The sequence below is a fragment of the Mytilus edulis genome, chromosome 10 (genome assembly GCF_963676685.1).
Source record: "Mytilus edulis chromosome 10, xbMytEdul2.2, whole genome shotgun sequence".
NCBI classification, from domain to species: Eukaryota; Metazoa; Mollusca; class Bivalvia; order Mytilida; family Mytilidae; genus Mytilus; species Mytilus edulis.
In genome coordinates this window covers 15,411,138-15,437,018 of record NC_092353.1, presented here as the reverse complement: position 1 = coordinate 15,437,018, position 25,881 = coordinate 15,411,138, and the positions used below count along the sequence as shown (strand labels likewise).

The following is a 25,881-nucleotide window of genomic DNA, read 5'->3' as shown; positions in this document are numbered from 1 at the left end:
TCAACAAAAATACAACTTATTTACAGACAATACACAAATCACACTTAAAAAACCAAAAAAATGATAAACTAATCAAATAAATGTACATAATTACATCAAAACTATTAAATTCATTGTGGAGAAGAAAAAAAATGATTTAACTGATTGACGGATATCAAAATTTAGCATTAAGAAAAAGATACATGTGATGTTTTCATTTTTCAGTTTTTTGACAAAATTGTATGGAATTTTCCCATCAAAATTTTCATGCAGTATAGCAATAAAATATTTTGTCCTCCAAATGTGAAACTGTTTTTGAATCATTTTTTTTCATTTTAAAAGAAAAATGTATCGAGATTCCATTTAAAAAACTGCCAACTTTTAATTTAAAAGTTTTATTCGGGGATGGTATTATATTTATGTCTTTATCATACCGATATGTGCATCGAAAATATTTACGCAAAGAACCTGACATTTTTTAGATTTTAAGGTGACTTCCCAAAACCGTAAAATGAGGGGGTACCCTATTAAAGGGCTAGAAACTTTTTACGATCAGACGGAAATTAAAATATAGATAATATTTTATCATTTAAAAAAAATTCCAACTGAATATTGCCTTTTTCATTTTTTTTCGAACGTCACTGATGATTCTTTTCCAGATGAAACACTCCTCCTCCGTCAAAATAGTAACCTAGTTAACTAAGTAATACATTGTATACCTTTATCATGAAATATATGATTTGTGTAGTTTTGCCACAGAAACGTCTTTGATTGGTAATAGAATATGAATCGAACGTTTTATAACTACACTAAATAAACATTGTACATGACTACAGTCCTTGGAGTTAGTCTCCTTAGATTTAATCTAATTTGTCACCACGTTTGAAATGGAGGAAGGTTATCTGTATGGAAACACAGGGTTTTTCCATTATTTTTGAATGATGCCCAGCAAAATATTTTTTTCGTGGTTAATTTTCTACTTGCAAGTACTCCGCATTCCATACAAAGATGGTACAAAGTTGGATTAACAAACTGGATGTCAAGTGTCACAGTTTGGTCATAAACAATTAGTTTTTTCTGTGGATTTGGAAATTGATATTCCTTTCCAGATTGAATCTTTACTATAAAACGCTTACAACTGCTTCTGTCTGGGGGTGATCCTTCTAATATTCCTTTAAGTTTAGAATTAAATGTTCTGACGTATAACATATCAGGACCACGTTGGGATGGAGGTCCCCCAAGACAATTTATTTCCGTTTCTGACATCTGAACTTCTACAACGTATGCACTGCTCAAAAGCTTACACATATGTTTATGTAGAATCCAATGTTTAGTTTGACACTCTTTTGAACAGTATGTTGCTTTTTTACATTTTGCACATGATTTCATATTCTGAAAAACATGACGGCAAAAACTACAGGCTTCGACCAAACGAACGTCATCTTTTGGATGTTGTCTCACTTCATCATTATTTCTAAGAAAATTGGTACTAGTTATTATCGGCGGTCTTGAATATCCAAATATTTCACCGCTCCCCACATAAATAGCTGACACGTTCGACTTATTTTTTATGTTAAAGACTTCTGTTGAATTCACTGTATAAACACCTGGGCCAGTGTGGTCTCTTATTGTGTTCCCATCAATTATTACTGAAGCAGTATAGTTTTGGTCATGTCTGATTCCACCACATTTGTTATCAAAAATGTCATTATTAAGAATATAAGCAGAAGATCTCGCTCTCACAATCATGCCCCAATAATTATTAGAAAAGATTCTATTTCCTTTGATTTCGATGTAACAACCATTACATGATATACCTGAAAGACCATTTTGTCCTATATCGTTATTAATCAAAACAGCTCTTGAAGCACCATTTTCGTTCATTGTTTTAGATTTATGTGAATCAAATACCCGTCCACACCATATGCCTTCAGACCCATTTCCTTGAATTATATTTTCTTCTATAAAACCATAACCATTTGGTCCAATAGCAATTCCATGTGTCTGATTATGTGATATGGTATTTTTACTTACTTTAACTGCGCCTTCATTTCTGGCTTCTATTCCCATTTGTCTCATATTTTGAATAGTGGATTTTTTTACTTCCAAGAAAGAACCTTTTCTTACTGACAAAACGCCACCACCTCCACACCCTTTTAGCACACATGTATCTAGATATGCAGTTCCTCCGTTGTCTGCAACTATTCCAGGAAAACCAGTTTCACCAAAAAAAACATTTCCAAAAAGCAAAATATCTTCCTGGTAGTTTTTTTTGCATTTCATTGGATTGATACATCCTTTATTGCCTGTGCACTTTGGAAAAGCATCACAACCTTTTTTCCCGTTCGAAAATGTACATTTATAAAATGTTGCACTAGAATTCGCATTAATCGTAATACTATTTCCCGAAACAAAATTTACGTTTTCAAAATGTGTTTTTATCGTTTTCTCAGGTTCAATATCAGCTGTAATTCTTGGAACACGACGAATTTCGAAACCTGGACCTGTGTCAATATCAATGCCGTCTTCTATACCAATGACCTGGATACTTTTTGTTGTAATGAGTTGTTCAGTGAATACATACTTTCCTTTCCGCAACAGCAATGTAGTAAATGGTCTGTCTGTTATACACATGATGTCTTGTCGTAAACATTCTGGTTTTTCTACCAGTTTATAATTCATTACGGGATAACAAATTTTCATGTAGTATTTAAAGATACAAGGAGGATATCTATATGATGCAATACATGCAGAAGCTAGACCCATAGCTTCCATGGTAGGAGGAAACAATCCATCTTCTATCATTCCCGAAACGGCATAGGCTTTCCAACAGTATCCTTTCCAATTATCAGGTGCAATTTCAATACACATATTTGCATCAGAAAAGGCATGAAAAAAGTTTCTAATGCGAATATAAGCTAAACTTCTGTTCGAGAATAATCTTTTATCAATATATTTAATAGGGCAGGACCTCATGCCTTCGGTGTAATATCGTATAGCCTCATGATACCTCTTCTCTTTGAATGCTTCATTTCCAAGTATTCTATAGGTATCAGCTTCAGATGTGATGACTGTTGTAATGTTACAAGTTTCTTCAGTTTTTACAGGTAAAATAGATACTAAACAGTCTAAAATTGTCTCCCTGTCTCGTTGGAGGAGTGGTATCTTTATACTTGTAAGGTCATTGTAACATTTTGTATCAACGTTAATAGTTGTCATTATTCGAATCATCTGAGCCTGGTCTGCAAGTGCTATAGCTTGTCGTTGATAAATGCTGTGATATAATGCTGTTGTCTGTAATATCTTCAAAACTTCCTTGTTAAACAAAAGTTGGTTTTCCTGGATATCATCTTTCTTAAGATTGAAAACAAATAACTTTATTGCATTTGCATTGGCTGCAAACTTGTTCCATTTGACGAGTGATTCTCTTTCAACCCTTGTGTTTAAAGCAATGTTGTAAAGAACATCTGCAGGAGATTGGCTAGAGTGTAACGCTTTATTTACCATACGTATAGCGTGTTGAAGAATCAAACATCGATCTTGGTCGAGCATATTATCTCTAATGACCTCCTGAACTAACCTATGAACTGATAGAGACGTATCATCTACTCGCTGAAACAAAGAGAATCTAGTCAAGATTTCAATTATCTGTTTACATCCCATTCCATCCCCAAGAACTTCAACCAAATTGCTATCTTCCACAAATGGACTTCCTACATTAAAAAGTTCTTTAGGAATATCATCAGCGAATAAAAAAGATGCAATCAACATAACTGTTGCAGCAGCCATACCAAGGCCTTCGTTTTTTGATTGCATAGAAATGTATTCAAAGTTCAGTTGCCAAGTTGTCGTTATCGCTAGCCTATTCTTGTCCATTTTCAATATAGAGGGTGCTGACTTCAATAATTTCAATCGTTTCTTTTCGAATTTGCTAACGTATTCACTAAAAGAGCATTTTATGCTTTTTATGTGGGCCGCTGCTTGTTCCAAGGCCAATGGCAAACCCCCAAGCTCGTCTACTAGTGAAATTATGATACCGCCTTCAATGTCGCAACTTATTCCTGTTCTTCGTGTAAGAAAATCTAATGCTTCTTCTTTTGCAAAAACATTTAGACAAATGCAATCTTCTATCTTTACAAGCATCGAATCTTCAATTGCATTAGGTTCACGTCGGCTAGTTACAATGATATGCCCACGAGTTTTCCGTTTCCAAGATCCTAATAATTCTTTAATATTGTCAGAAAGGTATTCCTCGTCGGTATTATCAACAATTAAAAGCCATCTTTCGTTCAATCTTGACAACCATTTGAGGGTTCTTTTAAAGGTTTCTCTAAAGTCTTTTCCAGTTGTATCAACATCTATTGCTAATGTTGTCAGTGAATCTTCTAATGTATCTTGTGTCTCTGCTGACATCCAAAACACACCGGCTGGATAGAATTCTTGTGACCGCCATGCAAATTCAATTGCAAGCGTTGTCTTTCCAGAACCACCTAAACCGCATATCACCAAAGTGTGATTTCCATCTCTTTTATCAATGCAGCTGTCATTGATTTTACATAATTCCAGTTTTCGAGCAACAAATGTTTCTTGTCGATTTGGTGGATAAAACATTTTTCCACCGCTTGGTTTAGTCATCGGCATATAATTTTTTAAATCTTCAATGTTATCCTTTATTTCAGTTATGTTTGTTTTTATGTCCGATATATCGTCCTTTATTATTTTATGTTCGTTTTCAAGCTTACTCACTTTTTTAACCGTAGATTCATTCCCTATATTTAATATCTTAACACTTTTAGCAATTGCGACTGTGTTGGAAACATTTTCTGCAATCTTCAGTGCATGTTCGTCTTGGACGTTTCCAATAGCTAATGTCCTATCATATAAAACACTAACGTCTTTATTCAAGTTACCAATATCTGTTTGTTGTTCGTTTTGTTTTGATTCAATACTGCTAATACGACTACAAGCTAACATTATTTCGTCATTTATTTTGCACATCGCATCATGCACCTTTTGAAATGTCAAGTCCATACCCGATTTCATTTTTAAAGTAAAATCAGCCAAAGCACGTGTATGTTGTCGGATTTCTTTTACAATTTCCTGGTTTACTGCATAGCCTTGTAGAAACATAAATCCTGAGAATAGAAAAATAAAGCTTCTTTAAAAGAGGGACGAACGATACCAGAGGGACAGTCAAATTCATAAATCGAAAATAAACTGACAACGCCATGGCAAAAAATGAAAAGGACAAACAGACAAACAATTTTATCCTGATTTAGAGTAATTTCTCGCAATTTGATTGGTTTATATTGTCCGAATAAATTTCAGTACAATTTTTTTCACGTTAATTGAAATTATCTCCCTTATTTATTACGTCAATTGGAATTATCTCCCTTATACCATTGACCTAAAACAAATAATAAAAATTTAGTTGCTTTATAGTCTTAATATTTTTAATTTTTCACAGTTTCAGATTAAATATCTATGAAAGAGTGACAAAGACACCAAAGGTACAGTCAAACTCATTAATCTAAAAAAAAAAACCTGACAACGCCATGGCTAAAAATGAAAAAGACTAACAGACAAACAAAAGTACACATGACACAACATAGACAACTAAAGAATAAACAACACGAACACCATCAAAAACCTAGGGGTGTTCTCAGGTGATCCGGAAGGGTAAGCAGATATTGCTCAACATGTGGCACCCGTCGTGTTGCTTATGTGATAAAAAATCCGGTAAATAGTCTAATTCGGTAGGTCACATTCATGAAAGGGAAGGGTTTGTAGTTACGACGTAAGGAACATATCCGATATCATTTGTGAAACGGTTATTCCATAACGGTCAACAAACTCGTGATGGCGTCCGTACAATTTACGAAAGGATGATTTTAAATTCACCATTTCGAACTCTTGGTTCAATAGTTTCCTTGTGAGCAGCAACCCTCTATCAAGATAATCATGATAGGAAATGCAAGCACGGGAACATCGTATCAATTGGGAGATATATACCCCGTATGCAGGTGCTGCTGGAATGTAATATTTTTGGTTGATATTGTCCTAAAATTGAATTTAAATATAATAATATGTAATAATGTATAACAAAATCAGGATAAATTCGTTACACAGTGTTCAATTGTCCTAATACGAGAATTTATTGGGTCAATAAATTCTCGTATTAGGACAATTGCACACTGCGTAACTTATAGTACACATACCACAACATAGAAAACTAAAGAATAAACAACACGTACCCCAACAAAAACTAGGGGTGATCTCAGGGGGTTAAGTTTCGCAAATTTGATTGTCGAATAACAGAGAAAATAATTTTAAAATATGCTTGTAAAGTTTAAAATAAAGGTGTTAGATAGGTTGTAAAGGATAAATTAAGGGGGTTAAATAAACAAAGAAATAATAACATTTTGTGATTAAGAATAGCCATATCACACATGAGTGTTTGATCTAAGTTAATAAACAACACAGAACAATAAAGGTTGTCATATCTGTCATCATATGTAAGCTCCCTATCCCACCGGCACGGGAATTTCTTATTTTATTTTTTAAAAACACAACGATAATAACCTAGTTTCTGTATGATGATATTTCATTTCAATTTGTTGGGAAAAAAATTACCGATGATTTTGTTTATAAATTAGATAGATATGCAGCACAATTGCCTATTATTTTTTTTTATTAAATAAGAAACTTTGATACAGATGAATTATCCATAATGAATTGTTACACAAATTGCGATGATATGACAAGTATTGTTTTAATCCCCAAAATTGCAATGAGCTCTACAAATAAGACAGATACAAGATTTAATGTTCATAATTTAATAGAATCAATCAAGAATCAAATCAGGATTGTGTAATTACTTTCTTTGTGATCATGTAAGTAAGTAAGTAAGTAAATAGTTTATTAAAGTGTCACATATTGATTGACATAAATATAAGCAACATTATATAAATATATACACATAAAACAATCAATATTAAGCCATAAAAACGACTTATGAGACACTAAAAAGCTTAAAATTCTATAAAAATTTCAAATATATTCCGTAAAAACATACAAGTCACAAAAAAAGTCACCATTAAAATTAAAAATCACTATATTCAATAAATATATATATATATGAAAATTGTCGAAATCTGACTGTCCTGGTAAAATTAAATTATTAAAACTCTGAAGCTAGTAAAAATTTCATGAAGAGCAGTTAAACAATTTTCTTCGCCAGAAAAATTTATATAAAAATTTGCATATGAAATATTGTATATCAGAACAGTTCATAATTTCAATAAATTTGTTATCTATATCAAGGCTGAAAATTTTTTTAATTAATTTTGAACATTCATGAAAAAGGTTATACCGAATATCGTCATAAAGTGTGTATCCATCAGAAAATGTTTTTCAGTATCTTCACTGCAACTTTCACAAAACAAACAACGTCTATCTTCTACGGGTGTAGGCGGCCTGGAGTATCTGCCAGTTTCGTGCGATGGCGGTAGAGCCCCGGAGCGAAACAGAGCCATAACACGCCTTTCCTGTTTAGAAATGTTTAAAAGCACATAAGGTTCTGTTTTCACACATTGTTTATAACATCTGTAAGTGCGCAATTTGTTTCCGTTTTTTATATTACGACGGTCATCAAAAAGTTCTTCATACCATTCTGAGTTGTCCAGCTCACATAGTTTTTCACTTATCATATGTAACTGATTTAGTCGATAATGTTAAATCATACGTCTGATCCGGTCAACAATCTTATGCACTTCAAATGACCAACCCTTTCTTCTTCTAGACGTCCATTTAAAAGTTTTGTATGAAATTCTTTGCTGGTCAGTACGGATCAATTTGCACAAAAGTCTACAATAATTTATTCCTTGTTTGGTTATTGGCGAAGTCCATCCCATATCACCGCGTGAAGCTACGTTCGATGTGCGCATTCCCACCGATAAGAAAAAATTACATGCTCGGTTTTGTACTGCTGTCATATGGCACTGAACGATTTTCTGCCCCAGATACCACTACTATAAAGTAAAATTGGTTCAACAACGGACGTTTACAGTTTATTGTACACTTTAAAAGTCATCCCTCCCATGAATGGAGTTTTTGTAATTAAAGCACCCAAAGCACGGCTCGCTGCTTTGGTCAGTTCTTTTGCATGTTTTACGAAAGTTAAATGTTCGTCCATCCACACTCCAAGGTATTTGTATGAATCAATGTAGTCAATATTTTTTCCAGAACATCGAAACGTAAAATCTGAACGTAAGAATGACTGTGGACGGAAATGGACAAAGTTAGTTTTGCCAATGTTTACGGATTACTTCAATTCAGCGCACCATTCGGTTACTACATTTAACATACGTTGTAGACTTTCTTTATCTTGAGCTATTAGCGCTATATCGTCCGCGTAGAGCAATAAACTGAGACGGAAATCGTCAATATGCACTCCACATTCTAGAGAATTTATACGATCTGCAAAGTATTGATGTAAACTGAAAACAAAGTGGGCAATAGGATACAGCCCTGCTTCACACAGGCATCTACACTGAACCAAGGGGTCTGGTCACTATTGATACGAACGGTACATTTTAGGTCATTATACAAGGATTGAATCGCAGATAAGAACTGTCCACGGACACCAACACGTTGTAATTTAAACCACAGAATATGATGTTCAACGGTGTCAAAAGCTTTCTTCACGTCTACAAAGCATACGTAAGTTGACTTTTTTGATATTTTTCTGTCATTCAGAATAGAATGAAGCGTGTGAATATGTTCTTCGCAACTACGGTTACGGCGGAACCCATTTTGTTCATCACACAGAATTTCGTTATTTTCCAGCCAAGAGCTTAGTCTCGTGTTTAAAATGTAACAGTATATCTTACACGGCACGGAAACCAAAGTGATTCCCCTGTAGTTCATAGGATTTCTATCGTCGTCAGATCCCGGTTTTAAAATTGGATTGATGATACCACTATTCCACTGATACGGAACTTTTCCAAGATTAATGCAACCACTGATAATTTGATAAAGTAAGTCTATTGCCGCGTCATTCTTTAAAACTTCCATCGAAATTTCATCTATTCCCGTGGCCTTTCGTAATTAAGCGTTTATTACGGCATTTACGACCTCGTCTCTTGAAATTGGTTGATTTAGCGGCGTAACGTCTATTTCTGTGTTGAAAGTAGATGCATTAAGTTGGCTACTATCTCCACCATTGCGTTGAAATAAATTTTGAAAGTCTCTTTTCCATTTATTAAGAACGTCGTTTTTATTCGTATTTACATTTCCATTTGGACCTAATTCCGCCATCGGAATACATGGTTAACGTTCACTTGCGATTCCAATTTTACCAACCGACTTCCAAAATTTGCGCTGATTTGATGTACATAGTTTTTCTTCTAATTTCTTTCGCTCTGTTATTTGGTGTTTCCGCTTATATTTTCTGTTAAGACAATCGAATGTCTTCCTTTCCACACAATAATCTGTTTATAATCTTTGTTTTGTGCCGCTCGGACCATTACAGCGCAACCATTTCTTTTCACATGCACACACTTTAGTCCATTGTGAAGACAAATCATCGTTCCAGTAAGGTTTATACCTAGATTTTGTGCTTTTATTATGTTTATCATGTTTAATATATGTGGTAAACATAAGCAAGTTACTGAAATAGTTGCAATGCATATATATCACATCAACACGCAGTTGAAGACCCATGACACAATTTAAGTACAGTCAACAGTTTTGCATTAGATCATTACATCATTGTTGTATATTAATTATGAAACCCAGTTCAGAAAAGATCTTTCAACTCTCCAAAATGAGATTAAAAGATATGAGCATTTTCTCTACGTCTCTGTTGCTTCAATGAAGGTTCGAAAGATACCAGAGAGACAGTCAAACTCATAAATCGAAAATAAACTGAAAAAGCCACGGCTAAAAATGAAAAAGACTAACAGACAACTATTAGTACATATGCCACAACATGGAAAACTAAAGAATAAGCAACACGAACCCCACCAAAAACTGGAGGTGATCTCAGATGCTCCAGAAGGGTAGGCAGATCCTGCTCCACATGTGGCAACATTCGTGTTGATCATGTTATAACAAATCCGCTTAATTGTCTAATTCAGTAGTTACCCCTCCTTCAAATATCGATTTTCACTGTTACACCACCTGCATTTTGAGTTATTCCAATCACCCTTGGTTTATCCAGTCACCATTCCTCTATCCATTATTTAATCCCATTTGTTTTTACTTTAATATTTGTAGTTGAACATACTTTAAAGTTTGAATGCAAAAAAAAATAAAAATTGAATCTTGACCCCCTCTCAAATGTTATAAAAATAGACTGAGGTAATAAGGTTATAGATACTCAGTAGAATCTTAAAGTATACACCTTCATTATCTTCAAAATGAAATAGTTGTTGGATTAAAACAAATTGAATTTGTAACTTCATTCCAAATACTGCAATATACTTTCAAAAAAATTACCGTTTGTTTCCCATTTAGTCAATTCTGCAAGAATCGGAGCTTCATCTGTTGCGGACAGTTGTAGACATCCAACCAATTGATGCAATATCTGGAATGCAGTTTGATATCTAAGGGAGTTCCATTCATCAAAATTACAATGTGCCCATGGGTTCCGTACATCCGAACGTAGCTTTAAAACATTGAATTATTAAAATAAAACAAAGTAATAAAAAATTGTAAATTAAATGTATATTAAACTTCCTTATTTCATAATCTAATAAGAACTATTTTCTTATAAAAAAACAGGTTAAACCGTCAACTCCATATGCACAATGCCTCAACTTCCCCTCTATGTTATGGTATTTGACATTTTGAATATTCCTTTTTTTCACTCGCGAGCCTCTTCATGCCAAATATTTTTCTGAACCGTTAACACTTTATCCCAATTATTACTTAAGGCAACACGATTAATTGGATGGCGTTTTCGTGCAGATAAAATGATATATACCGATTTGATTGGTCAATAACAGTTACTGTTTAAACACATAACCCCACCAATTAACGACAATGTTTTGCAATATGCAGATGATATTCTGCTATTCACGGTTCTGGAAAAGTTTATTGTAGGGTAATGAAAGGGATAAATACGCCTTTATACATTAAAAGATTGGTAAGTTTTAAAGTATCAACTCTTTTTTTACATTTAGTCTTCTTCAAAAAGTTGTAACATAATTTGGAGAATAAGGGGGTAGACCTGGTACCCCAAAACCGGTCATATTCAATATATGCTACACATAAAATGATACGGTGAATCTCCGTAAGACTTTAGTAGATGATGCATGGACCCCTACCTTTTCAATGATGTAAATACAAGACCAGCAAATAAACGAGAGGAAAATTTTGGTGTTACCAAGGCCTACCCCCTTAATGATTGATCGTTTCTGTTAAATTTGATATGAATTAGTGACGGTTTAGACTTTGACACTCATCTATTCTTGAAAACTATATGCCGTCATCTAGATGTCCTTATATGTTTTTGCCATTTGATTGCCAGTGGCGGATCCAGATCTTTTCATAAGGGGGGCCCGTTGATTGACCTTAGGGGCTCACTCCAGTCATGTTTCAGTGATTCCCTATATAATCAATCAAATTTTTCCCACGAAAGGGAGGGGGCCCGGGCAACCCAGCCCCCCCCTGGATTCGCATATACAATTTGCTGTGTTTTTGACGTAAAACCTACATCTGCTACAATTTTAGTTCCGTTTGGTATACTTTAAAATCGCTGCATGAAAAATCAATACGGAAAGGGTTATTGAAAATATAATAATAGCTTTTCTTTCCCTGAAGCAAATGATTAGAGAAAGTTGAACCGAGGAGATATGTACATACATAAAAAATGTTTTTCAGCCGATGTAGATAGTTTCTTCTTATCTTTTACTCAAGATATTTATTTGTTGTCGATTGGGAAACAAGTTATTTCAACTTATACTAATCCATTTTCACAATGCGCGTACGATATCTGCTTTGTAGCGGCATTAGCCTGCTTTTTTCGAAATTCACAAGGGTGTCTTTTTAGTGCAAGAAATATTGATCTCACTTAACACGGGCCAGCCATTAATAGCTGACTATGCGATGTTGGTTTTGCTCATTGTTGAACGTACAGTGACCTATAGTTGATAGTTTAAGTGTCATATGGTCTCTTGTGAAGAGCTGTCACATTGACAATCACACCACATCTTCTTTATTATAATTCTACTTCAATTTTGCACATTGTATACATGTATCTTTCGATATGATTGATTTTGAAACATAAACTGTCACATATGTGGCCTGAATCAATATAACTTGTGTAAGATTGTGTTTGCTCTCAGCGGACCATAAAATACCTTTAGAGCATCATTCTGTACTGTCTATAGAATAACGGACTCAGGACTTTTGTGCGTTGTTACCTGAACACGAAAAGACATTAGCGCATTAAAAAACGCTATGGACATTTGCGCTTAAAATTTTGATAAACACTTGTATCAGTTTGACCGCTCCTAAGCCATGATAAAATAGGATAGGAGTCATTAGAAGCAAGCATTGTAAAGCGCAAATGACATTTGTTTTCAAAAGCGCAAATGTCAATAAAAAAAAGAGGAAATGTCTAATGGTAAAGCCCAAACACCCCGCGCCAAGATTAACATACCTTTTGTATGGAACGCCATAGCTGTCTTCCGTTGTTCATATTTAGTATATGCTGTGATCATTAAATTATTTTCAGCGTTTTTTTCTCGATTATGAGTGCCCTTTTCATTATGTTCAGTAGTATAACAATTATGTTGAGCAGTAACATCATAATGATCAGAAGAATAATTATAATATAATTATTGTGCAGATCTGGTATTATATTCAGCACTTTAATCAATATACTTAGCAGTTTTGTCTTTATGTTCAGTAGGTTCTCATTGTGTTGACTACAGAAACCGAAATATTCAGTGGTCAAACACACTTTATAATCAGTACTGTTATCACTATGTTGAGTGAAATAAATATTATGTTCTGTAGACTGATCATTATGTTCTGTAAAATAAATATTATGCTCAGTACAAACAACTTTATGATCAGTGGTCAAAATGTTTTATGTTTGGTTCAAAAAATTTTATACTAGGTGGTTAATCAATTATATTCAGTGCTTTTTTCATTATGTGGTGTGGTAGACTTCCGAAAATAACCGAAAACATACGAAGCCGGACAATTTTTTCGGGTTTATTTTCATACTGTCAACATGTCGTCTGCTATACTTAGAACTTAATCTGCAAATCTTTCAAAAGTTTAAAGATGAGAGGATAGAGGATGACACTTTTCAGCACCTTACTGATCAAGACTTGATCAGACTAGTTGTTGAAACTATTGGTGAGAGAATAAGATTGAGGGAAGCGACGAGGAAGACTCTGTGACTAAATGACGCAGAAATTAACAACTATAGGTCATCATAATGCCCCCAATAATTAGAAAAGCCCCCGCATAGTCAGCCATAAAAGAGGGAGGAAAGATACAAGAGGGAGAGTCCCCGAAATGCTGTGTGGCAGACAGTGTTATTAATTAATTATTAGCTCCCTTGGTAAAATTCCAAATTTCATATTTAATGTATTTCATTGTTAAATAATTTACATGAAGCTTAATAAGTATATAGCTTTTGCTATTTGAATTCATTGGTTAAAGATTTTTTTTTTTATATTGTAAAGCATAATATTTGCATCGTCGCAAAATCTTTGGTTACCCTCTTTGGATACATTTAGTGAGAAACTTATATATTTTATAGATCCCATCTAAGATTAAAAAATTACCGGCCGTGGAAGAGCTGATCAGCATAAGATACAAAAAAAAAGCTGATCAGCCAGAGAATAAAGATAAAGAAAATTAAAAACCAATTGTTCAGAGAACAATTGAAGGTCTTTCCACCAAAACAATGTATTTCAATATGAAAGGTGTAAAAATAGGTTTAAAATGTCATTTCAATCGTCAAATGATAGCTTATTGTACGCTGATTCCAAAAATACATGGTTTCTAAACAATATTTTTTTAGATAAGGGAGATAATATCTTACTTCCGGTTTGAAAAACGCTATTTCCAATAATATTTGACTATTCACTTGACACTGATTCCAAAAATATCTTGTTCTATATACTTTTATATTAATAATGTACAATAAATAGCTACTTCTGGTTTACACAAGGTCACTTCCGGTTGTTTTTTCAAGGTTAAATGGTTTGATACCGTTTGCCAAAAGTCTCATGGCTTTATCATGTATACACATTAGGTAAAAGCAAAGGTTAAAATCTAGAACGTCAAATTAAGCTATGACCTTGAGATTAATTTCAAGGTCATTAACCAAGAACCTCAAATCAAAAGACCATAGGTCTTAATTATGTTTAGTTAATGAGTTATATCACCATACGCGTATTTTTAAATACCAAAGGGGAGAAAAACCCCTTTTTACATTCAACGTACCCTTGCAATCAAAATTTACGTGTTACGACATGTCGCAACAAACAATTTAGAAAAATTAATTTGTCGATATCTTATACGGTTTCTGGAAATGAGTGGAAATGAGCCAAATTCAAAAATTAGAATATGACCTTGACCTTTGACCTTGACCTAATTTTCATTTTTTTTAACCAAGGACCACAAATCAAAAGATCCTAGGTCTCTATCAATTATGGTTTACCATTTAGAAATGCAATTCACTTATATCAAATGCATAAGGGGAAATAACTCTCATATGGAGCGTTCATATCACTTCGGTCAAAATAGGACAAATCATGCGAAGGATATAACGAGCGATTTTGTAAAATAAATTTGTCATAATATTTTACGGTTGCGAAGGAGTTGCGCTCACAAGGAAAACAGTGTTTGGGGAGATAACTCCTACAAAGAAAAGTATTCGTTTACGCAGGGTAAATTTCAAAAGCGCATAAACTGTTCGATATCATATACCAAATATCTAAGCGACTAATTGAGAAACAAATGTTTATCGCAAGAACAAAATTAGGCAGAAGAAAAAAAAAATAATCAGAAGAAAAACAATAGGTCTTTCAACAGAAAAGTGGAAAGACCTAATAAAGCTGTACAGCCGGACAAGGTCGATATAACATTTCTATTTGTTGGAAGAATAATACGTGGAATTATCGGGTGGGCACGATGTTCCTACAACCCCTAGGATTTAAAACAGAATCTTCGAAATTTCATCTGCAAAACAAAATAAAATTGTTAGAAAACACGAACCAATATTAAAACAAATTCAATATATGTTTTAAATTATGTTTTTACAGCTCTTGATCATAAACTAAGTAATATATCTGGTATATTTGAGGATTAAAATAAGAAAGCTATCTGAAAAAAAACGGATGTCCAAACGTTACATTTATGAAAAACTGTTTTAACTCTTATGTATAGTGATATTATTTCTTATGCTCTGATCTTCTTGATTCTTGGCAGGAACAACGACATGTGTTGGTTCTTTGTGGCGTTAAAGCCGTTATTTTGCCAAATTTCATTTGACTCGGTGGCTGCATATTAAGCTGGAATAAGAAAAATGTCCAACGACGTTTTTCGTTAACTCAACGACTGAAAGTGAGTTTTATAAGTAGATATAGCAGAAAATGAATAAAAAGAGTAAGACAATAATAATATCTAACAAAATTACAAATATTTGCCTCATGTGAGTTCAAATATTGCTGATTCAATAAAATCTACACAGTCGTTTTTCAAAGGCAGTGTCTGCGCGTACCCGCATGCGGGTACGAATAGTCAAATTGCCGTTCTAGGCTGCGCGTACCCACATCCGGTTTTCTAATAAAATGCCATCGGATCGGGTATAAAACGTGAAATATCTACGGAAATTATCGATAATATGGGGATATCGTGTAGAACGAGTGAAGAGTACACAGTGGAAGAGTATGTAAAAAAAATTTTCAAGATGTATTTATTAAATAATGATACATAATAAACATTGCAAAATTAATGCACAATGATAGAAAATGAAACTGTACAGTCCCTGTAAAAGAAAAACATGATAGAAATTAATACTATTATAAAATTTTAATGCAAATTTAAAGAATAAAATTTTTATAAATTAAAAATATACCCATATGATGATATTTTTAAATAATCTTTTAGTAAAATGTAAAACAGAAACTAAAATTTTAAAATATATAAAACTACTAAAATTGAAGCTTGAGTTTATAAAAATATAAATTTAAAGTAGCAAGTAATAATGAACAATGAAACGTGAACGTAGGCTGGCAACATTTGAAATGTGCAGCCCGCCGGGTTGAAATCTGTGCAAATCTTAATAAGTTACATGAATCTTTTGTTATTGGTTTACATTGATATTATTACTTGCTTTTTTTAATTTTCAGAAACTCAAGCTTTAATTTTAGTAGTTTTCTTTTACTTTTTTTCTTTTCAGGGACTGTACAGTTTCATTTTCTATCATTGTGCATTTAATTTTGCAAGGTTTATTATGTATCTTTATTTTTAAATTAATAAATACAATTTGAAAATATTATTTTTCATATTCTTCACTCGTTCTACCCGAAATCCCCATATTTAATTTTGCAAGGTTTATTATGTATCTTTATTTTTAAATTAATAAATACTTTTCAGCAATATTATGTACGGTCTATAGAATAACACATCCTTATAACAACAGTAAGTATGTACGGTCTATAGAATAACATATCCTGATAGTAACAGTATGTACGGTCTATAGAATAACATATCCTGATAGTAACAGTATGTACGGTTTATAGAATAACATATCCTTATAGCAACAGTATGTACGGTCTATAGAATAACAAATCCTTATAGCAACAGTATGTACGGTCTATAGAATAACATATTCTAATAGCAACAGTATATACGGTCTATAGAATAACATATCCGTATTTGGCACAACTTTTTGGAATTTTGGGTCCTCAATGCTCTTCAACTTTGTATTTGTTTGGCTTTTTAATTGATTTGATCTGAGCGTCACTGATGAGTCTTATGTAGACGAAACGCGCGTCTGGCGTATTAAATTATAATCCTGGTACCTTTGATAACTAATAGCAACAGTATGTTCGGTCTAAAGAATAACATAATTATCTTTAACAAATTATTCCATAATTGTCCTTAGAATAATAAGGAAATTTTTATATTAATATAGAAAGTCCCTGGAATAACATACATTTAGAGTAACATTCTATACGGTCTGCAAAACACACATTAAGGCTTTAAAGCAACATCTGTACGGTACATACATATAACAAACCTTTAGAGCAATATTATGTACCGTATTATGTACTGTCTGAAATAACACACCTTTGAAGCAACATTCTGTTCTTTCTATAAAATAACACACCTGAAAAGTATCATTCTATACTGTCTGTAAAATAACATACCTTTGCGACAACATTCTTTACTGTCTGTGGAAACTTGTCAATATTTATAATCATTCCACATAACGCTGATAAGTCACATGTTTCATCAAAAGCAGTGTACTGGGCCATAAAAGTTTGCAAGAATAATTTCGAAAACTCAACATGATTGATTACTTTGTAGTCGTATTTACCAATATGTCCATGGGCACGTGGTATTAAATGGTTGTTATTGATAGCTTCATAATTAAGCACCCTTGTTGAGTTTGGTTCTTGATTTAGTTGGGAAGGATATGTTTGTGTCTGAATTCCGTGGGCATGTTGTATTGAGTTATACAAGTTGTGTACAAATGGTTCTGTATATTTTCGAAGCGTTGGAGATAAAACCAATTGAATACTAATACCAATAATCAGCCATCTTTTCTGATTGTCTTCGAGGTCAGCATTTATAATCACTACAAAATTAAAATTACATGGTTAACAAAAAAATATATTTCATTATCAATTTATCGTTTTTTTATTTATGAATTTTATAAAGGTACACTGTACTGCGAAGAAAAGAAAATATAACTCACCACCTGCTGATTTGAATAATCTTCTATTAGCAGTAGCTTTTTTGTGTAAGTATCAAATGTGTATGATAAATATCCATTTTTAAATTTACTTTTGATGACAGTGTCTTCTTGTATCTGAGAATAGGATTATATTTTATTTTATAAGATACGGAACATTAAAATTGACCAATGGACCATAAAGTTTTTAAAAATAAATTAAAATAAAATTGAGAATGGAAATTGGGAATGTGTCAAATGTGAACATACGTGTTTCTCGTTTCTCTATTTATCTAGATTAGACCGTTGGTTTTCCCGTTTAAATGGTTTAAAATAGTATGTTTTAGGGCCCTTTATAAGCTGCTGTTCGGTGTGAGCAAAGCGGCTTCGTGTTGAAGGCCGTATCTCAACTAAAAAAATGGCTTACTTCAGTACAAATTGTTACTTGTATGGAGAGTTTTTTCATATCTGACACATGTGGCATGGCAAATCTTATAAATTATAAACATTGTGATATTTCAAGACTGGTCACGAAATCAAATATGAATTTTGTTTTTTAGGCAAACATTCTGGAAACAAGGATTTGGTGTTTATAAAAACTTTAAAGCCCATAAACATTTATGAAGTACTAAAACAATTTCAATAGATTAAATTTGTTTATGCCTTTTTGGCGAACTATATCGCAAATCCAAGCGATAAAGAGTTAATTTATAAGCTTGCATGGTCATGATTGTGAATATTTAATGATACTATAATATTGTATATTTATAACCTTTACTAACCTGTTGAATTTGATCCAGATGTGAATATTTCTACTATCTCCGTTTTTAACTCCTCTTCTATGTCCCCACCATTTCGAAAATTCTCCATATTCTTCTATCATATCTCAGAATATTAGCATTGCACTGAAATCTAAAACAGTTTTTTTTACACTTTCATGTAAGCATTCGATTACAAGATACTCAATGTTTACGCCTGGTTGTATACACATGTAGTATGACTAGTTTGCACAATTCAGCCTTGAAGTTGAAAAATAGATATTATGAAATTTGCCAGAATCCCCAACCTTCAGAATTGAAATTTTGATGGTCGTCGACCTACATGGATGTTTTGAATCTAGATATAACACAAGTAAAAAAAACTCTACATTTCAGTTTAAGGGAAAATTTAGAGAGCACTTAAATCAATACAAATCGCAAAGTTTATACAATTTCCAAACCTACAACTAGTACAATCAAACATTCATAAGGATCTATTCCACATCTTCCTATATTAGTAAATGACATGAGAAATGCAGTCACGAAGTGTTCACTTTAATTTTAAATTTAATATATTAAAATAAGCAATTGTAATAATAATTGTGAATGTGACAACTCTCCACAATAGACCAAATGACACCGAAATTAACAACTAAACCGTATGGCCTTCAACAATGAACAAATATCATACCGTAAAAGAAACTATATAAGGCCTTAAAATGACAGATATAAATCAAACGAGAAAACTAACGGCATAATTCATATACAAAGTAATGAACTAAAACACAGCAACCAACGGTCATCACTCAATTACATACTTCTTACTAGGGACAGGCACATACAGAATCCGGTCAGGTTGAATTCGTTTAAAGGCGACAAACCTCCCTGATCCTTGAACAGTGATGTAACAGTAAACCATGAGAACAAACTTTAAAAATCAGTTGAAAAAAGATAAACCAATCAGATGGATCCAAATAGAAATATCTGTTAAAATATTAGAATGAACGTGGCAGAGTATTTATACATCCAAACAAAAATAACAACAATTACAAATCCAAGAGAAGTCGCAATTACTGACAGCTAGTTCAAATCCAATAACCACTTATAAAAAATCATGCAAAATTAGTGTTTGTCAAACTGCTATATAACCAGTGTATTTTTTCTGATAAATTGGTTAGTTCAAATACTTTGAATTTTTTATATTCTTGTCAAAGGGTCAAAGTAAATACTTTGTCAAAATTTTATGAAATTAAACGAGGCAAATTTACTTTAGTGAAAGTGTTGGGTACCACCTTAAGATTTTAAAAAATCAGCACACATCCAGGATCTCACATTTACTGTTTTAGTGTAAGAACTCCAAAAACAGTCAGAGATAAAAAAAACATGACCTAGTGCATTACCCATATACAGGTATCGATATACACATATCCTCAGTGATTGATATAATCTTGCATCCAGTTCATGTTAAGTTATGGGCATAGAAAACTCTAGAGGAAAGAACCGAATACAAGATAATATCTTAACGTTTCAGAAACCAAAATGTGGGCTACCATGCACAATGCAATGCAGAAGAGCTCACTAGTGCACAGTTGTTTTTCAGTTATAAAACTACTCTGGAGCTCATAAAATGAAGCATTATAATCAACATTATTGACATCCGAGATATATAATATTATTTTTACCGTTGTAATGAAAAAGCAAACACAAACATGCCAATACACTTGCCCTAATTGACCTTTCCCTTGAAAATCGATAAAGCGAAGGTTTGTTTTGTCAACATGATCCCATGGTAATGCTCATGTTTTTCTAATGTTGTCTCGTGCTCATCAACCCAAAATGCATACATGTAAAACCAATATTGAAATATAAATATAAAAACATATCCACATTTTGGTACTTATGGGTGGGAGAGGGGGGAACTTATCAAGAACCTCATCAACCCAAACAGGCAATATGTATTGCCTGACCAAACATAGCCCTTAAACCAACCACCACTTGGATATTGAAAGAATGAGGATGTATCACATGTACTTCCGCCAAAGATATCAACCAATGAGGTTATACACATATCCTCAGTGATTGATATAATCTTGCATCCAGTTCATGTTAAGTTATGGGCATAGAACACTCTATAGTCCATACAGCATATTTGCAGGCCAATCTCAAAATATACCACTAGCAAGGCTTTCCCTTAAGGAATAGTATTCCCAATACTCAAAACAAATTCAACACTTTTATTAAATATTATTCCTTTTAAAATTACTTTAAAACACTTCTAAACATTTAAAGATGCATGTAAACAGTTCTTTATAAATCGTTCATTATTCAATAAATTCTCATGAATTTGACCACATACGGACTTTTAAAAGTTGAGTTAAGGCAATGAACTAATATCAAAATGAACATTGTCATTATTCTAATAACATCTTCAGCATGTGGAAAGCTTGTAAGCAAAGGGACTTAACCTCCAAGTGTAAACTATGTTGGCTTGTCTCTTTCTTTACTGTTGTTGAATCAAACACACTCTTTACTTCATAATCAGGAACATTGACAATTGTATTTCCACTCGATTCTTCACATGTCTACTGAAAATATATTAACCAATAACAAATTGTGTATTTGTACTAAAGACAGCATTAGTCACACTTTGAAAAGGAAAAATCCCTTTGCCTACAATCCACGTGGAAAACCACTAGGGAATCAGTGTCCCTCGAACTGTAGACAAAGAAATTTAAATTAAAAAATTTCACCATACATAAAATTTAAGTATACATTTGTACTAGTATACAAAATCATTCAACATTATATTTATTTATCAATTTAGATAAAACAAAACAAAACAAAAATATTGCAACCATTATTTAATCTCCCATGACAAAAAGATTTATGTGACATATTTCAACACATCAATGAAATTAATTACACATCCAATAGAAAACATCATGAAATTACGGAAACATTATTAGCATTACTTTTAAATAGGTTCATTTGAACATAAAGCTGCTTCCATCATAGATTTTTTTTTTTTTTTTTTTAGTACCGTGCCATATTGGCATCTTCTGCTTTTCTCAACACAGACATACATAATTTAGTGTAGTATCAATATTTTCCCCATGCATTATTTTCCTATTTTCAGAAATCAAAACATTACTTCAATTGCAATTTGTTCTCACCATATTCTGATTAGAAAGTATCCTTTCCTTTTAAAAAGGTTGTTCAAACTCATTGACATGAATCATCGTGCAATATCATATTACTTCTTCATTCGTCACCCTGTCAAAGCTGTAGGTAACACCATCTGAAAACAAAAACATTCTATTCAATTCTATGTACAATCAAACAGACCGCTGAACGCGGACCTCGACGAAGACACCTTATAATTCAATACACATCACTCCGATAAAAAACATGAATATCAAGTGACATGTCACACTAAATTATTCCACTTTCTCAATAATTCTATTCTTTTCTAACGAAGTCCTTAAACAGCATTTCTATCAGTATGTACGATGTAAAAATAAATGAAAAGTCCACAACACAGTCAAAAGTAACAAAAGAAACTATTTACCCTATAAACAATTTATTATTCTCCTTTCAACTACAATTTTCCAAAATGGCCAGAGCCCCCACTTCCACATATATTTTATATAGCGATACAATTGCCCTGCGTTTAACCGGCGCACGGCATAACAAATATCTGACCACCTGGGTTGATAATAACTACCTAAGGTCTAAATCCCATAACATTTTGCCACCAAGGTCAAACATTACCATCTAGTTCTATCAAGAAGCCGCCAAGGCGAATATAAATGACCACCAAGGTCTTGACGCCCCCAAGGCTAGTATTTTTAATTCATTGTTGCCATCAAGGCAAATGTAAAAAATCATAAAAATGACCACCTAGGTCTATTGTCACCAAGGCATATAAAAATGACCACCTAGGTCTATTGCCACCAAGGCATATATAAATGACCACCTAGGTCTTTTGCCACCAAGGCATATATAAATGACCACCAAGGTCTTAAAGCCACCAAGGCTATATTGCCACCAAGGCAAATGTAAGTAAAAGTTAAAGAATATAGTTACTTTTCCGACAACACGTGGAGCACGACCTTCCCACAGCTAGAAACAAAAGAAATTTGCTGTTTTGTTTTTTGTGATTTTTCGAAGGCCTTTGACAAAGTTTGGCATATTGGCTTACTTCATAAAATGAATGCATATGGCATTGAGGGAAATCTTTTAAATTGGTTCACTAGCTACCTATATCAAAGAAAACAAAAGGTTATCATTAATGAATCATCCTCTACTTTTTGCAATGTTTCAGCTGGTGTACCCCAAGGATCCGTTCTTGGTCCTTTATTGTTTATCATATATATTAACGATATTGCTGAACAGTTAACTTCTTTATGCAGACTATTTGCAGATGACACTTCATTCAGTTACTCGGGTCATGACGAGGAACTTATACAGTCAGTTGTTAGTCGTGACCTGAGACAGCTGGATGAATGGTCAAGAAAGTGGCTTATGTCTTTCAATCCTGAAAAAACAGAAATTATGATGTTTTCAAATAATGAGATACAAAACCTTAATTTTACTATGAACAACAAAGAAATACCAATTGTGCGATCTCATAAGCATCTAGGGGTTACATTTAGAAGTGACGCAAAATGGAACAACCATGTTGAAAATATATTAAATAGTGTTAAAAAACATCTGAATATACTGCGAAAACTCAAATATCAACTTAGCCGACAAAATTTGGAAAAATTATATCTAGTATTTATTAGACCAATTTTTGAATATGCAACTGAAGTATGGGACAATTGTGGAAAAGGTTATTCAATTAAACTAGAACAGCTACAACTTGAAGCTGCACGAATTGTAACAGGTTTGCCTGTTTACACACACTCTGAGACGGTCTTAAAAGAGGTTGGTTGGGAAACTTTAGAGGAACGAAGAAAAAGAAGAAAACTACAATTATTTTATAAAATTCAGAATAATAATGCCCCTGAATATTTATGTAACCTTGTGCCCCCTAAAATTCAAAGTACAACACAATATCCCTTGCGAAATGGACAAGATATCATTTTACCATTTTGCAGGCTGACTCTAACTTCCCAATCCTTTATCCCATCAACAATTAAACTTTGGAATAATTTGAACATAGCAGTTCGAAATGTAGACTCGTTATCAAAATTCAAAGTAGAACTAAAAAACTACGACATTCGAAATGAGAATCAATCTAACTTAAAACATTATTTATATGGTCCAAGAAAATTGAACATAATATTAACCCAATTTAGATGTTCGGCATCGTTCTTGAATTGTGACTTGTTTAGAGCTAACATTATATCTGATCCAACATGTAAATGTGGTTTAGATATTGAGGACATGCACCATTTTTTCTTTGATTGTCCTTTCTATCTAAATGAAAGGGCTATTCTGTTTAATGGTCTCAGCTGGCTTCCCGAAGGCTGCGATTTGGACTTAACACTACTGGTTTTTGGAAGAGACACTCTTTCCTATGATCAAAATGTGCAAATTGTTAAACAAGTATTCAATTTTATAAAGAGATCAAAACGATTCCTCGTAGTATAGTATCAACATAGGTAAAACACACATCATCATCATTATCATCATCAACCTAATCTCTGTCGTTCTTTCCTCATTCCCTCTACTTTTTTCAGTATAGATTAGTTATATTTATGTTGTTTATATTATATGATGTATGCTCACGTTCAATTTGTATTTTTATATATATTGTATTGTGGAGAAGACTTTATAAGTATGTTTTACTTGTGTCTGATCCTTTTTCGCTTTGAGCAAATAAAATATGTTTAAACTAAACAGCTTGGATATTGAAAGAATGAGGATGTATCACATGTACTTCCGCCAAAGATATCAACCAATGAGGTTAGATTGAATGTTCATATTCATATTAAACTGATATTTGATATTCGATCTCTGATTTTCTGTCTCATTTTGATAAAAATCATTAGACGGTATGAAAATGGAATTCGTTATATGTCATAAACAACATAACCAAATTCTGAATAAACGATTCTTAGGTTCGAAAACTAAAAAAAATATTTGGTTAACGATAAAGAGAGCATTTTACAACACAATACTGTTTACTTTCTCTCAGTGTTGACGGAATGTTTCATACCTGGATACTATACATGACTTTGCAAAATAAAACTAAATATAAAAATAAATAAACAAACAAAAAGCCAGAACAAATACAAGAATATTTACCTGATGCTTTTATTCACAGAACCATATATATATACATTTATATATGTCCTCTTACTTTGCCATTTTTTTTCACACAGGTATATTATATACAAACTTTCAATGTATGATGCATTCATGCATACGGTATCTATGCATAAGTAAACAAACACATTGATCTCCGATTCATTTGTAAAAATTAAAACGAAAATTGTATTGAAATGATGACAGGATATTTTTTACATATAATGTGCTATCGAAATTTTATTGGATTTGTTTCTTAACGATTCACGAACTGTTTATGATATCTTGGAGAAACTCTTTCTCCAGCTTTTCAGAGTATCGTACATGGATATATCAATGAAAACAGTATATTCGACTCATTTAGACGACCTGAAAATACATCTCTTCTCATTGACCAGTATCTAAGATTAAGACCCAAGGATATTTGTGCCGAGTACGCCAAAATTATCATTTACCTAAGAGCGCCATTGAATCCGGAAAAAAGAGAAAATAATCTATTGTCTGATTTTGAATGTGCGAAACTACGTATAAAAACGTCAGAAATGTTTGCGCTAAAACTCAGGCGAAATTTAGGTACTAACCAATTCAAACGAAATGTGCTTGCCGACATATATTATCTTCTTGGTGCAATCTACGTATCTACAGATCAGTATGAGAGAGCGCGAAATATTTACGAGAAATGCTACGATTTAGATAATACTCAATTTAGTGCTCTTTACGGAATCGCATATACTTATTTAAATAGTAATCAAGAAAAGGCGAAGGGCCTGTTTCAGAAATATCTTACTATGGCTCCGAAATGTGATAAGCAGTATCCGAATGCTTATTATATGATTGCGTCTGTTTATCAAACTCAAAATAATTTTGAAGAAGCATTTCGGTACTGTAGTATGGCAGAAGATGCAGAGAAATTGCGTTTGCCTTTCCTTCCTCCTGTTTCCATTCCAATGAAAAGCA

At 32.9% G+C, this 25,881-nt stretch overlaps 1 protein-coding gene across 1 annotated transcript; it reads right to left on the bottom strand.

Moving 5' to 3' along the window:
- Nucleotides 1–25,212, bottom strand: LOC139490490 (uncharacterized). The gene is made up of 5 exons (XM_071277263.1): nucleotides 24,925–25,212; nucleotides 18,694–18,823; nucleotides 17,385–17,815; nucleotides 10,480–10,648; nucleotides 1–5,114 (listed from the first exon to the last, which is right to left on the bottom strand). The coding sequence occupies exons 2-5, from the start codon at nucleotides 18,779–18,781 to the stop codon at nucleotides 853–855; spliced, it is 4,950 nt and encodes a 1,649-aa protein (XP_071133364.1). The 5' UTR covers nucleotides 18,782–18,823; nucleotides 24,925–25,212; the 3' UTR covers nucleotides 1–852.
- Between the last annotated feature and the right edge of the window lie 669 nt (nucleotides 25,213–25,881).